This window comes from Acomys minous, assembly GCF_964271855.1.
Source record: "Acomys minous genome assembly, chromosome: 15".
NCBI classification, from domain to species: Eukaryota; Metazoa; Chordata; class Mammalia; order Rodentia; family Muridae; genus Acomys; species Acomys minous.
The window spans coordinates 101,905,425-101,920,091 of record NC_140497.1 but is presented as its reverse complement, the minus strand read 5'-3'; the positions used below and the strand labels follow the sequence as shown (position 1 = coordinate 101,920,091).

At 55.0% G+C, this 14,667-nt stretch overlaps 2 protein-coding genes across 6 annotated transcripts in view; one reads left to right on the top strand and one right to left on the bottom strand.

Moving 5' to 3' along the window:
• Window positions 1-253: 253 nt before the first annotated feature.
• On the bottom strand, window positions 254-14,566 carry ARMC6 (armadillo repeat containing 6). 5 transcript variants are annotated; one of them, XM_084759185.1, is made up of 8 exons: window positions 14,252-14,566; window positions 10,790-10,916; window positions 7,747-7,829; window positions 5,244-5,817; window positions 3,335-3,480; window positions 2,359-2,490; window positions 1,922-2,059; window positions 254-955 (listed from the first exon to the last, which is right to left on the bottom strand). In XM_084759185.1, the coding sequence occupies exons 2-8, from the start codon at window positions 10,908-10,910 to the stop codon at window positions 749-751; spliced, it is 1,401 nt and encodes a 466-aa protein (XP_084615311.1). In that variant the 5' UTR covers window positions 10,911-10,916; window positions 14,252-14,566; the 3' UTR covers window positions 254-748. The 5 variants fall into 5 exon arrangements, with proteins under 5 accessions (XP_084615311.1, XP_084615307.1, XP_084615308.1 ...); XM_084759181.1 differs by having other exon boundaries at window positions 254-961; window positions 14,252-14,563; XM_084759182.1 differs by having other exon boundaries at window positions 254-961; window positions 14,155-14,260.
• The window catches only part of SUGP2 (SURP and G-patch domain containing 2), a 35,536-nt gene continuing 35,221 nt past the window's right edge, over window positions 14,353-14,667 (top strand). The window contains exon 1 of the mRNA XM_084759132.1: window positions 14,353-14,433. The gene's annotated coding sequence lies outside the window, so the exon portion shown is untranslated. The remainder of the gene's footprint in view (window positions 14,434-14,667) is intronic.

The window sequence follows — 14,667 nt, the reverse complement described above, 5'->3', positions numbered from 1 at the left end:
ATATAGACCAGGCCATGCCCTAAACAGCATTGGTGCCTGCAGCAACCTTGGGTTCCTGGTGCACTGCTCTGAGACTGTGCTCACAGCCCCCACAGAGCTATGAAGAGACCCCTTTAGCCAGCATCAGCAGGCTGCAGTTATCAGGGACCAGGGGGGTTGGGGGAGACCTCCACAGATGAGTCTGAAATCCCTGCCTCTGCCATCAGTGCCAAGGATTCTGGAACCATTTTACAGGTAAGAAAAACGAGGAACGGGGCTTTGAAATGATTTATTATGTAGTATGCATGTGTGCATGCACCGCAGCATGCACATGGAGTTCACAGGACCACTTGCAGGACTCACTTCCCTCCTCCCCCCGTGTGTCTTAGGGAGTCAGTTTGGCTGAAGCACCTCTACCCGTGGTGCCTCCCCAAGGAGCAGGTTATGAACAGCTTGGTTGGTGCCCAGACTGCAACCCAGTAGCCGGCCCTGCCAGGATACTAGCTCGCAGAGGCCCCAAATTCCAGACAGAAGTTCCATGTGCCCTTTGCCCCCAAACTGCTGAGAAAGGCTGTGGGCGGGAAGGGCACTAGGAAGAGTGGGCCAGAGGTCACCACTGCTGCTCCTGGGACATGGGCCCCAAGGGCTGCTTCTGCCCTGCCCCCACCACCGACCTGCTGAACACCCCTGTTCTGGGTGGCATGGGTGGGGACAGTGGTAGGGCCCATAGCCACCCATGTTCTGAAGTCAAGAGTTCACGGAGGTAGGGTCACAGCGCCAGGTCACCTTTTTTTCCTGTCCACAGTTCACGAAGCTCCACACGGCAGCCCAGGTCCCGCAATGCGGCCTTGGCCACATCCTCACAGTCCGGGTGGGCAGCTCGGGCTTGTAAAATAAGCTCCTCTGCCCCCAGGTCCAGGATGGGCTTGGAGAAGACCTGGCTGCGGGACACCAGGTTTCGGATCAGCATGCAAGCCTGTTTCTGAGAGAGAGGGGGGTGGCAAGCTGTGAACAGGGCAAAGGCCTAGGCTGGGGGCCACTCTGAGCTGTGTACTCCTTAGACCATGACGAGACACACATTCAGGGGGCAGCTACACTAGACCTGTGTTCCCATGTGACCTTCTCAGCCCTGTGTCCTACAGTATCTGGGACCCAGACTATGATTTGGGGACCGAGAGCTACCCACAGTCCCCCGAGGCAGGCCTTCGAGATGGTACAGTGACGCCAAAGTTCATCTTCCAATGAGTCACCCATCTGGGTTGGTTCCAGGACCCTTCATCAATTTTTTTGTTTGCTTGTTTTTGTTGAGACAGGGTTTCTCTGTGTAGTTCTGGCTTTCCTGAAAACTCACTCTGTAGACCAAGCTGACCTGGAAGGCACAGAGATCCACCTGCCTCTGGCTCCCACATGCTGGGATTAAAGACATGCAGCCCCATGCCCAGCCTGCCCTTCGTGGCCTTTAAAATCCCTGATGCACAGGTACCATGTGCCACAGCTGGGTCTGCCTAGAACCAGTTTACATGCCCCAGACTGTCCTCGTGGCTCGGTGGCTCAGTGATGCCCTGTGCATGGTGACCATGTTTAGTAGTGACAGCTGGACGTGGTGGCATAGACTGATGATCCAGTGCTCAGAAGACTGGGGACATAGGACCCTGACCTCCAGGCCTGTGGGAGCAACAGAGCTAAAAGCCTGTTTCAAAGGAAAAGTAGGTGGGAGTCAGGGTCAGAGGTTAATTGGTAGGGTGCTTGCCTAGCATGTAGAAGGCCCTAGGGTCTGTCCCCATCATGTCACAGGCCTGTCACGGACCTCCGGAATGTGTGGTAACTTTCCTGCATCTTGAAGACTGGGATTACAGCCACCACCCCTAGCTCAATGCTTAGCTAATGAGAAGGAGAGGTGCCCCGTAGGCTCAGGCTGGGGTGGGCACACCTGCTTACTCACCTGGACACCCGCCTCCTGTGGGTGCGCCTTCATAGCCTGCAGGGCGGCCAATGCCCCTCCGCCCTCAACAATGACCCGGCTGTTCTCTGGTTTGCGGAGAGCCAGAACGCAGAGTGCTGCGCAGCTTTGCTCACAAACCTGTGAGTGTGGAACAGGCAACTGAGACTGCTGAGCAGATAGGTTCCCCCTCCCTGTGTCAGTATGACAAGGCATCCCACCTGGGACATTCTGCAGCTCCCTTCAGTGGGCCTCTGGTGGCTTGTGTGTCATAGCAGTGGTGGTCTGGTTACTCAGGGGTGGTGAGGGCCCTGACCCCGTGACAACCTGAGGTAGTGTAGCCCACCAGGGGTACCGCAACCATTGTCCTTTACCTAGCCTTGCTGACACTAAGGAGGCAGATCTGGCCACTGTCCCGCCCACGTGTCTGAGGTGGGTACCTGGGGGCTGGCCAGGTGCCGGGTCATGGCAGCCACAATGGAGTCAGTACCGCCTGCCCGAACAATGGCATCCTTCACGTCATCGTTGCCTGCGATAGCTCTCAGGGCACTGAGCACCTGCTTCACGAGGTCCTGTGTGGAGGGCAAAGTGAGGTCAGCCTGGCTTGTGTGCCAGCAGCAAGGCTCCTGCTTGCTTGGTGGTGGGAGGGGGTGCTAATAAAAGCTCCATGGCTGTTTCTCAGTTTGAGAACAGGTAGTCATCCCAGGGTCGAAGGCCAGCCTGGGACAACAGGATCATGACCCAGCCTACGGAGGCAGGGCAGATTGGGTCTTTGGGGATCGGCCTAGCCCACCTCACGTGGGTTGGGCATGAGGTGAGGCCCAGGGAAAGCACCAAGCAGCCCAAGCTGAGATGTCATTTCCATTTCCTCACGTCTGCTCCCTGTAGAGAGCGTACAAGTGGGGCCCGGGCAGTGGCTCAGCTGGTAGTGTGGTCGCCTTGCATGCACAAGGCCCCAAGTTCTGGCACCAACAGCAACCACAGTGAGCCTGGACAAGGCAACATGCATGGGTCAGACTGTAGGCCAGCTGGGAGTATGTGAGACGTGGGACTATATAACCCTGTCTGTCTGTCTGTCTCACAGCTAGTGTGGCGTCTCATGCCTGTTATCCCACTACTTGGAATGCTGAAACAGGAGGATTCCAATATTGAGAGCAGCCTGGGCTGCACAGACTAAAACAGGCCACAGTGTGACTTGGTGGTAGAGGGCTTGCATGCAGGAGGCTCTAAGTTTCACCAATATAGGGAAACAAGAAGGAAAAAAAAAAAGGCAGAATGGAAGCAGAGCCCTGAAAGCGTGGACGGGCCTTCCGCCTAGCCCTTCTTCACCCTTGTCCTCCCTCGGTGGGGTCAGTCCAGCCAGCTGCGGCCTCAGGGCCAGGAGGCCTGGGGAAAGATGATGACTTTGGGCTCCACCTGGTGGTCACTGCAGTCAGCCAGCAGGGTCACAAGGATGCCAAGGCCTCCCAGGTCGATAACCTCCTGGCAGAACTCATTCCGCACAGCCAAGCGGGATAGGGTGCTGCACAGCTCGCTCAGGACTCCCGGGTTGTCAGGGAACGCTGTGCAGAGGCAGGAAGCAAGAGTTGGGGTTGGGAGGGTCCAGGGAAAACGTGTCGAGAGGAATCTGTTACTACTGGGAGAACTCCCCACTTCCCAGACTGGCTGGGGTCACCCCACAGGCCCAGAGAAGAATTAGCCCCTGGCTGGGCCTGCCATGCCCCATGCCAGCAGCTGCAGAAACGGCTCCAGCACAGCAGGCTAATAACTGCCAGACCTGCTCCTGGCATCCACAGAGCTGGGTATGGTGCACACCTTTATCCCCTGCACTCTGGAGGCAGAGGCAGGGGGATTGTCTTATGTTCCAGGACAGCCTGGTCTACATAGCAAGTTCCAGCGCGTCACAGAGATCTCAGAGGAAGGAAGGGAAGGAGGGAGGGAGGGAGGGAAACAGCCAGCCAGAGCAAGGCTTCTGACATGACTGTGAGGATGCTAGCTGGTTAGGAACATGTGTATGTGACGGAAGGTGATGGTCCACAGTTGCCATCTGTAGGCATCTCTGAGGCACTTGCTGCCGCTGCCCACCTGACACCCTGCTGCACACACAGGCTGATCTGAATGGGCTATGGATGTGTTTTAAATGGAGGACTATGGTGCTGTGGGTGGGCCATCCAATCAGGTAAAGGCTTTAGTAAGTGGGAAACTGAGGTTTTTCAGTAGAGAAAGACTGTGCCTGGGGCTGCCAGGGTCTCCAGTCTGCCCTGGGGCCTTCAGACTACCAGAACATGACCAGAACAGTCCTCTAACTGGGGTGCAGCTTCAGGTGGGGCCTGGCTTCCACCGAGCAGTTTGTGCCTGACAGGAAGCGTGGCACTTACTTCACAGTTCTACCACAGCACTGCAGAGCGAAAGCAACACTGCCAGGGCCCTGCACCTCCACACCCTGCTCTGGCTCCTGTGACCCTAATCCCAGCGGCCACAAACAAGCACGGAAGGTGCAAACAAGACTTCAAGAAGCTGACTAGCTTTGCAGCCGCTCAGGCCACATTTCTCAGCCTCCCTGGAGGTGCGGATCAGGGACTGAGATGAGCCTATTTCTCAGATGGAGTGGAAATCCCATGCACAGGCCTGGCCATGGCGCTAGAGCCATGGGACAGGCAGGGAACTCGTCCTTCTAGTACTTTCTGTGCTCCAGATCTCAGTTAGGTAGCTATTGTTGTTTTGAGATGAGATCTTGCTATGTAGCTTTGGCTGACCTGGAACTTGGTCATGGGACCATATTTCAAATGGGTCAAAGGGGCAGGTTGGAAGATAGTACATTTAGGGTATGAATAACAGTATCTCACCACCCCAGCTGACTCATAGCAGCCACCTTGAACTAGATACATGTATGTGCCCAAGAACTCATACCCCAGGACAGACAAAAGCGTAGAGCTGCTTTGTTAGTTTTACAATGCTGAGGATGAACCCAGGACAACCTGTATCAAGGCAGCTCTCTGAGCCACGCCCCCAGCCCCTCACTGGGGGATTCTAGGCAGGGGCTCCACCCCTGAGCCACGCCCCCAGCCCCTCACTGGGGGATTCTAGGCAGGGGCTCCACCCCTGAGCCACACCCCCAGCCCCTCACTGGGGAATTCTAGACAGAGGCCCCACCCCTGAGCCACGCTCCCAGCCCTTCACTGGGGGATTCTAGGCAGGGGCTCCACTCCTTAGCCACGCCCCCAGCTCCTCACAGGGGGAGGGGGCAGGGGGATTCAAGGCAGGGGCTTTCCGGCTGGGCCAGTCTCTCAGCATGCCCACCCACTCTTACCAGTGCTGCTCCTACCTCTGGCAGCCTCAATGAGCACCTTCAGGCCTCTGTTCTCCTGAACAATCATCTTGGCATGTTCATGGGCATGGCCAAAGGGCACACGGATGTCATCGTCGAAGGTCATGACCCGCAAGGCCCAGCAGGCCTCCTTGACCACATCTGCATGCTGGCCGTGCTGTGTAATAGCGGCGGTGAGCAGGGGCAGCACCCCGGCTTTCACCAGGCCCTGCCGATTGTGCTCGTGTTTCAGGCAGGCATGGCGCACACAGCGGAGCCCACAGCAGGTGAGTTCAGTGTTGGCGGCATTCTGTGCCAGCGTGGTCACAAGAAGCTGCAGGCCCTGGGCATCCAGGAGGTCAGGCTGGCCGTCAGTCAGCACTGCCAGGGCACTGAGAGCCTGGAGCAGAAGGTCCTGGTCACTCGTGGCAGCCAGCTGCCAAGCAGCCAGGAGGACTGGGTAGGCTCCCTTCTGGGCTGCCAGGTAGCGGCTGGCCTTCTGCTGCCTGCACTGGTCACAGAAGCGGGCCAGGTGGGCCGATACCTCCTGGAGCCGAGAGCCAGCCAAAGACTCCTGCAGATCACTGAGAGCCTGCGGAGAATGTCACAGTGTTAGCTACTGCTGACAGACTCCGCACGACATGGAGTCTCACCCCAGAACCTGGGCCCAGGAAGGATGACAGGGCCACGTCCATCAGGAAATGTCTACACCTAACTGCTGTTTTCAGAAAGGATCTTTGCTGAGCGTGGTGGCCCATGCCTGTAATCCCAGCACTCAGGGAGGCAGAGGCTAGCAGATCACTGGGAGTTCAGGGTCAGCTTGGTTTATACAGGGAGTACAGGACAGCCAGGGCTACTCAGAGAAACCCTGTCTTGAAAAACTGAAGGGGAAAAAAAAAGACAGATTTAAAAAGTGTGTACACACATGACTACGATACTACCACAGGCCAGAAGAGGAGGTAGGACGCCTTGGAGCTGGAGGTACAGGCTGTTGTGAGGCCCCGTGTAGGTGCTGGGAATTGAACCTGGGTCCTCTGCAAGAGCGACCTATGCTCTTAGCTGCTGGGCCAGCTCTGCAGCCTCCTCTGCCCACTTTTTTAAGTACTGTGGATTGAACCTGGGCTCAATGCACCACAGGAAGTGCTAAGTTACACACATCCTAGCCCTTGTTTTTATTTTTCATTAAAATATCTTTATTTATATCACATGCACACATGCGTCCATGTATCACATGCACACATGCATGTACACGTGCACACACACCCACACACCACAGCACGCAGTGGCTGCAGTGGGTGTTACACAGGGTAAGTGGTCCACAGAGTGCTTCTGGAAGGAGAAGGCCTCTTCCTCAAGCCTGCCCATTTGGACAGCTCCCTCTGAGCCAGTCTCCAGACATTCACTCCACCCAGTGAGGCTGCTTTAGGCTCTGACTTCCCAGGGCAACTCCAAGCTGTTGGAGGAATTAAGAGAAAAATACCAAACGCAGAGCCAGCCAATCTGGGTGGCAACTGGCATGACTTTAGGATGTCCCCCAGTGTGAACCAAAGTTCAGGTCAATGTGCCCAGTGCTCCCGAGGTTACTGACAACCTGCCCATGAAAGGGACAGTCAGGAGAGACCAGCAGCCCAAAGGGGGTTGGTTTGAATTTAGCTATCAAGATAGGCAGACACCTGCTGGCCAGCCCTGCCCAAGCCACTTTAGGAACCTTGCAGAGCATATTACAATGGAACTGAACTTCGGGCATGGTGTCGCACACCTTTAATCTCAGCACTCAGGAGGCAGAGGCAGGTGGATCGCTGTGAGTTCGAGGCCAGCCTGGTCTACAAAGCGAGTCCAGGACAGCCAAGGCTACATAGAGAAACCCTGTCTGGAAAAAAAAAAAAAGCAAGCAAGCAAGAAAAAATGCAAGAAAGCAGGGGGTCGGGTGGGCATAGAGCTAGCTCAGCAATGAAGTGCTTCCTATGCAAGCCTAACGCCCTGGTTCAAGCCCCAGGGTTCACACACTGCTGAAAGCTGTTCTCTGACCTCTGTGTATGCACCTCAGCATTTGTATCCCCCAATAAAAATGTTGCTGTTGTTGAAACAGGATGATGTGATGTTTTCCGGCTAGCCCAGGCTCACTATGCCCCCTGAAGGGGAAGGAGATATTAAAGGCATGTGTCACCACACCTGCCCAAAACACCTCTATAAAAATCAAGGGCTGGGAGGCGGCTGGGGTGGGGAGCTGAGCTCTTGCTGAGTAAGCACAAGGACCTGGGTTCAAGATCCATGTGCCCTTGACCCCAGCACCCGGGCAGTGAGACCATACATGCACTGTGTGTCTCCAACATGTGCTCCCAGTGGCTCAGCTGTCCCCCAGACACTGAGCTGCCCACACATGGACTTGGGACTCATGGCTGTAGACCTCCACTGGTCACAAGATGGATAGCCCACTGACATTCAAACTCTGATTTCTGCCCTATGGGCCCGGCGACCCTGCAGGCCGCATGACAGTGACGAGGGAGGCAGTGACTCCTACCTGCAGGACATCATGGGTGAGCTCCTGGAGGCCCTCTGAGGATGCTTTTGCTGCTGTCTTCACGATGTTGCTCAGATCAACTCCTGCAGAGGGGAAGACATGGGGGCAGTGGGTGAGTGCGGACGACATGTGACAACTGTCCCTCTGCAAGCCCCTCAGGTCAGCCTCCTTTCCACAGCCGGCCAGCCACACATGCTGTCTCTGGGCAGTGAGGTGGCAGCTCCTACCTGGCAAGACAGATGGGGAGGGAACCCCGCAGAGCTGCTGCCTTGAAACTTGCTCCCCACTGGTGTCCTTTGCATCCAGCCTCCTGAGGCTCAAAGGCACCCCCTCTGTGGCAGACACTTCTTGCTTGTGTGTGTAGGGGCAGAGTTAGAAGTTGTTTGTTTTTGTTTGTTTGTTTTTGTGACAGAGTCTATGTAGACCAAGCTGGCCTTGAACCCACTATGTGGCCCAAGCTAGCTTCAAACTCAGAGACCTGCCTCCTTACAACTCCCAAATGCTGGGATTAAGGCTGTGTCATCACATCACCTAGGGGACAATGTGGGACCATAATGGCCCAGGATCAAGGGGGGAAGGGTTGAAGAGAGTTTCAACTCTGGGAACCTCATCTGAGGATGGCAGGCGGTGGGTCCCTCCCCTCTCCCAACCTGGCACCAGAAAGCCAGCTGGCCCACCATCAACCCTGGAAAGAACTTACTGCCCTGACAGCTATCAGGCCTCACTCCTTGTCTGACCTTATTGGGTTTTTTTCGTCTCAGATCCTCTAGCCCGTGAGCATGCAGATGACGTATCTTCCAACCCCCCTTCCTGGCCAGTTGTACCTGGCCACACAAACCTTGCCGCAGAGACCCTGCCCACCTCCCCAGGGGCATAAATAGCCCCCTACTCCCCTGCCAAGTAAATTGACCCAGTTCTCCAAAGCTGTTCCTAGGTGTGTGTCTTCTATGCATGCCCATGCACTCACTGCCCACCAGGGCCCCACACTGCAGCTACCAGCCTGGCTAAGCTTTCCACTCTGGTGCAGCCTCGTGCACAGCAGGGAGCGGCAGGGTAAAGCTAACTCCCCGCCAAAACAGGGTTTCTCTACGTAACAGCCCTGGCCGTCCTGGACTCATTCTGAAGACCAGGCTGGCCTCAAACTCACAGAGATCCACCTGCCTCTGCCTCCCAAGTGCTGGGATTAAAGGCGTGCGCCACCATGCTCATAGAATAAGGCTTTTTTGAGGGAGTATCTTTTTAATGTAGCCCAGGCCAACCCTAAATTCACAGTAATCCTCCTGCCTCAGCTTCCCAAGTTCTGGGATCAGCAGGCAGTGCTGATGAATACTTATTATCCCAACATTGGGAAATGGAGGCAAGAGGACCAGTGTTCAAGCTAGCCTTAGCTACATAACCAGTAGGAGGCTAGCCTAGGCTATATGAACCAGTTTGAAAAACTGACAGCACCAGAAATAAAGATAAGAGCTGAGATCTCAGGCATGTGCAACCATGCTGCACTCTGTGGGGCACCATCTGTGTGTGCCTGCATGTGTGCATGCATGCATTGGTGTGTGGGGATGGCCATGTGGGCAGGGGTTCATGTGTGGGGTGATGGAGGCCCAGGGTCAAACCCAGGCATGGTTCCTCAGGAGCTGTAGTCTTTTCTGAGACAGGGTCTCAGTGGGACCTGAAGCTCACCAATTAGGCTAGACCAGCTGGCCAGCCAGCCCCAGTGCTGGGATCACAAACACACCCCACTGCTGCTGTACTGGCCGGTGTGTGTCTCTCTGACACAAGCCAGAAGCATCTGAGAGGAAGGAGCATCAGGTGAGGAAATGCCTCCCTGAGATCCAGCTATGGGCGGGGCCATGCCTGGGCTGGTGGTCCTGGGGGAGGGCCCAGCTCACTGTGGGCGGGGCCGTGTCTGGGCTGGTGGTCCTGGGGGAGGGCCCAGCTCACTGTGGGCGGGGCCGTGCCTGGGCTGGTGGTCCTGGGGGAGGGCCCAGCTCACTGTGGGCGGGGTCATGCCTGGGCTGGTGGTCCTGGGGGAGGGCCCAGCTCACTGTGGGCGGGGCCGTGCCTGGGCTGGTGGTCCTGGGGGAGGGCCCAGCTCACTGTGGGCGGGACCGTGCCTGGGCTGGTGGTCCTGGGTTCCATAAGAAAGCCAAGGAAAAAGCCAGCTCCTACCTCCAGGCTCCTGCCCTGCCTGACTCCCTTCAGGGATGAGCAACTTGGGGGAGAATAAGCCAGATAAACCCTTTCCTCCCCGTGTTGCTTTTTGGTCACAGCAATAGAAACCCTAACTAAGGCACTGGGCGGCAGTGGTGCTTGCCTTCCATCCTAGTACTCAGGGGGCAGAGGCAGGAGGATCTCTAGGAGTTCCAGGATACCCTGGTCTCCGGAGCAAGTTCCAAGACAGCCAAGTCCAAGACAGGGCTGTCTTGAACGCCACCCCCCAAAGGCCCAAACACACCCAATTGTGGCCAGCTTCTCACATGGGTCTGGAGGAAACTCAGCAAGTGCTGTAATGAGTGAGCGGCCTCTCCAGTCGCGCCCCCAGTGTTTCCTTGACCGCCCACTAGGGCACCCTAGATCTGCGCCCTGCAGGCAGACCATGACTGCCAAGGCTGGACCCACTTCTCTTCCCTTCTCGCTGACTTCACTACCTCAATGAGAACTAGACATGAGACTAGAGCTAGGAAGGGATGGGGTGCACTCATACCTAGCACCCCGCCTCTCCCATGGCCTGGCACACATGTGGTCACCCTCAGTTTGAGCCTCTGCTCCCTGCTCTGTGTATGGATCAGGGTCTCCAAACCACACCAGCACCTCCAGCAGCACGCAATAACCTTATCCCTCTGTCCTCCATGACTCATGACTGACTCTCTGACATGGCATCTGCTCTGCGGCTGGTGACTGCCATCCTGTGTGAATTTTGAGGTGAAGTGGGGTGCTGGTGACACATGGAGATGGGATGGGGTCGGCAGCACCTCACTGCTATGTCAGGCGGGGGGTTGACATACTCTCGCCTCTAAGAGCCAGCCCCGACCCACTGCCCTACCTTGTGATTCAAACTGCTCCACGGCCTCTCGAATGGCCTCCTCAGCACCCATCTCAAACTCCTCAATGTTTTCCCGCACTGCAGCATCAAAGGTTTCCTGGGTGATGCGCTTGGAAGCCATCACTGCCTACAGAGTGCAAAGAAACATCTGGTCAGGGGATAGCAGGCAACTGGGGGTCTGGCTACCCGAATGATGCCAGCACTACAAAGGCAGAGACAGGCCGGGCCTGGTGGCGCACGCCTTTAATCCCAGCACTTGAGAGGCAGAGGCAGGCGGATTTCTGTGAGTTTGAGACCAGCCTGCTCTACAGAGTGAGTCTCAGACAGCCAAGGCTACATAGAGAAACCCTGTCTGAAAAAAAACAAACAAAAAGAAAAAGAAAAAGACAAAAGAAAGGCAGAGACAGAAGGATCCTGGCCAGTGGGAGGCCAGTCTGGACTACATAGTGAGTCATTACCTCAAAAAGCCAAAAAGAAAAAAGTGAGCCAGCTCCATGGGGAAAGGGCCCTGCTACCAAGTCTCATCCTGAGGATGGACATGGGACAGGATGGACTCCCGGAAGTTGTCCTCTGACTTTTATATAAGGCATGGCATTTGTGTGCCATAAAATAAACATAAAGGAAAAAAAGAAAGGAAGAAGAAAAAGGCATTTAGGGGACTGTCCACAAGGGCCACAGTGACAACTCTGAGAATACTTGTCTCACCCAGATCCCCTTGATCTAGCCTTGACCCTCCTGAAAGTGCAGAAGAGCTCAGGCCTGTCATCCCCGAACTTGGGGGGCAGAGACAAACGTTAATCTGGGAGTTCAAAACCAGTGTCATCCACATACAGCCAGGGCTCACAGTGAAACCTTGACTCAAAACAAACAAGACAAAAGCAAACGAACACAAAGGGAAATGTTGCTTGTGTGTGTGTGCATGTCTTTTTAAAAAATATTTATTTATTTATTATGTATACAGTGCACATTAGATCACATTATAAATGGTTTTGAGCCACCATGTGGTTGCTGGGAATTGAACTCAGGACCTCTGGAAGAGCAGTCAGTGCTCTTAACCTCTGAGCCATCTCTCCAGCCCCGTGTGTGTCTTTTTTTTTTTTTAATGACATCATGCATACCCCATGGCACAGGTGTGGGAGTTGGAGGACAGCATTCAGGTGTCGATTCCCTCCCCCACCGTGTGTCCTGGGGCTTGAACTCAGGTCTTCAGGCTTGGGAGGAACCACTTTTACCCACCAAGCCATCTCACTGGCTCCTCGTAGTTAAATATAACGGTCTATGTAACTGTGTACAAAGATAGCATTATACAACAGTTCAATGCTGGGGACCACAAGTATTCCAGGGAAGGAGGTGGCAAACACCGGTGACCCTAGCATTTAGGAGGCTGAGGCAGGAGGATCTAGAGTTCGAGACCAGCCGGGGCTACACAGTGAGCGCCAGGCTAACCCAGTCTCAACAAACAATCCACCCAAGTTGAGGGAAATAGGCATTGGATTACATAGCAAGGCATAAACAGAACACAACAGATGACAACGCTACCTTGCAGTGCAGGGGGTGGTACCTGGGGTCTTGTGCGTGCTAACACGTTCCCCCACCAAGCCTGACTCTGTTCTACAATGCTGGTTTATTTTAATTTTTAAAATAAACTTTGATTTTATTTTTATATTATAAAATTTATTTTAAATTTAAAATAAAACTTTCATTTTAGCCCTGTGCAAGTGTTGGCTAATGTCTGTTCTGTGCACATGTGGAGGTTGGAGAACAGTGTGCAGTTCTCTTCAACACGGAGGTCTTGGGGATTGAACCCACGGCATCAGTTTTGGCACTAAGCACCTTTACCCAATGAGCCACCTCACTGGCCTGAATACTATTTCAAATACTCAGTCCATAATTAGCTTTATCAAGCTTTCCTGATGCAGTCCTTTAGGACAATTCATATTTGCCACCCATCCTCAAATCATGAGTAACTCTGGGGTGGTGGGACACAGCTGTCATCGCAGCACTAGAAAAGCTGTGGCAGGGTCAGCTTAGATACAAGGGACTGTTTCAGAAAACAAAAACAGAAGGTCCATCCCTGAAGCCCACATAGAGAAAGGAGAGACCTGACTCCCATCCTCTGATCGCTCTTTGTGTGGGCCATGTGTATAACACACACACACACACACACACACACACACACACACACACTCTGCTTAGCTAAGACTCGTGGTACAAGCCTACTATCTCCAGTCCCGGCCCAGTGAGACCCTGTGTAGAAGAAGAGTGTGGCTTTTACCGTGCTGGGGAGAAGGCCCCACGGGTAAGCGAGTGCTGTTCTGTCATTTGGTCTGAGCTCAGCTTCCAGCACACACCCTGCAGTTCACAAACACCTGTGACTCCTGCTCAAGCGACTTCTGGCCTCCCTGGGCATTTGTGCGCACAAGAGAACATTCATCATTATCATCATCACCACCACAATGGCCCTCCTGGACACTTGTGCACATGTGTGAACACACACAACAACAATAACAATAGTAATTATTATCAAAGGACAAATAAGCAGAGGCACGCTAATTTCTGAGTTCAAGACCAGCCTGGTCTACAGAGGAAGTTCCAGGACAGCCAGGGCTACATAGAGAAACCCTGTCTAGAAAAACAACAGGCCAGGTGTAGGGGCGCATGCCTTTAACCCCAGCCCTTGGAAGGCAGAGGCAGGTGGATCACTGTGAGTTCCTGGCCACCTTGATCTACATAGTGAGACTCTGCTCTCCCCCCCAAAGTAAACAAAACCACCTTGGTTCAAGTAGCCCTACTCTCCCATCATCCCCTCTGTTTTTGTTTTTTATAAGACAGGGAAGGCCTCGTGTAGAGCCGACCGTCCACGAGCTCCTGGTCCTGCAGGAGTTCTGGTTTATCAGTTGTTTTTGAGGCAGAGTCTGGCTATGCAGCCCAGTCTGGAATGGAACTCGCAGCAATCTTCCTGCCTCCGTTTCTCCAGTGCACCACCCGCTTGTTCTTATCGCTTTGTTTGGTTGTTTTTATTCTGAAAAAATAGTCTGGCTAGGTAGCCAAGGCCGGTCTCGAACTCACAGCAACCCTTCTGCCTTTGCCTCCCTAGGGCAGGAATGACAGGTGCAGCCACCACGCCCGATCCACCACCATTAGAGTCACAGCAAGACCTGCGTCCCCTGACCCCAGAGCCACGGTCTCGAACCTCCTGTTCTCTTTTCTCCGCTGCCTAGAAAGCGGCCGAACACGCAGCAGGTGCCCAGCACACAGCTGCAGCACTAACGAAGAAAATGAATGAAAAGAACGTGCACCCCAACAGGGTCGAGGCATTTGTTCCCCCAATTATCCTTGGTACGATTCTCTCCTCGCCCCCCTACCGAGTCCCCGAGGGTCGCGCACAAACCACCAGCCCGACTCCGCGACGCCCACTCCCCCACTGCCACCAACGCAGAAAAAGCGGCCGGCGATCCTCACCAGGTCTAGGCAGCCACGTGGGGGAAAAGGGTGGGGCACACAGCTGTCACCCGAGGCTTCGCCTTTGGCTCCTTCCGGCCACCGTACGCGCGCAAGCGCAGAGGCGGCGCCAACTCGGTTCCGCGTCCCTCCCAAAGCCGAGAAGCTCCCTCCCGGGGCAGCAAGGACGACCGCGCGCACAGGTAAAGCGAAGGGGAGCACAGAGCACGCGTGGGGCCGGAGCCCTCGCCGTCTTTCCCGCGCTGCTGCTAACTGCCGCTTTCCCCTCGAAAGAGAGAGTTTTCACTTAAGTAAAATCCGCCCTGGGAAGCAAGTAGCGCGCCTGCGCGAGAGAGCCAAGATGGCTGCGGTCGACGCCTGCGCACGAGGGCCTAGGCGGTGGCAGCTGGCGCCTGCGCACTAGGGCGAGGCAGCGG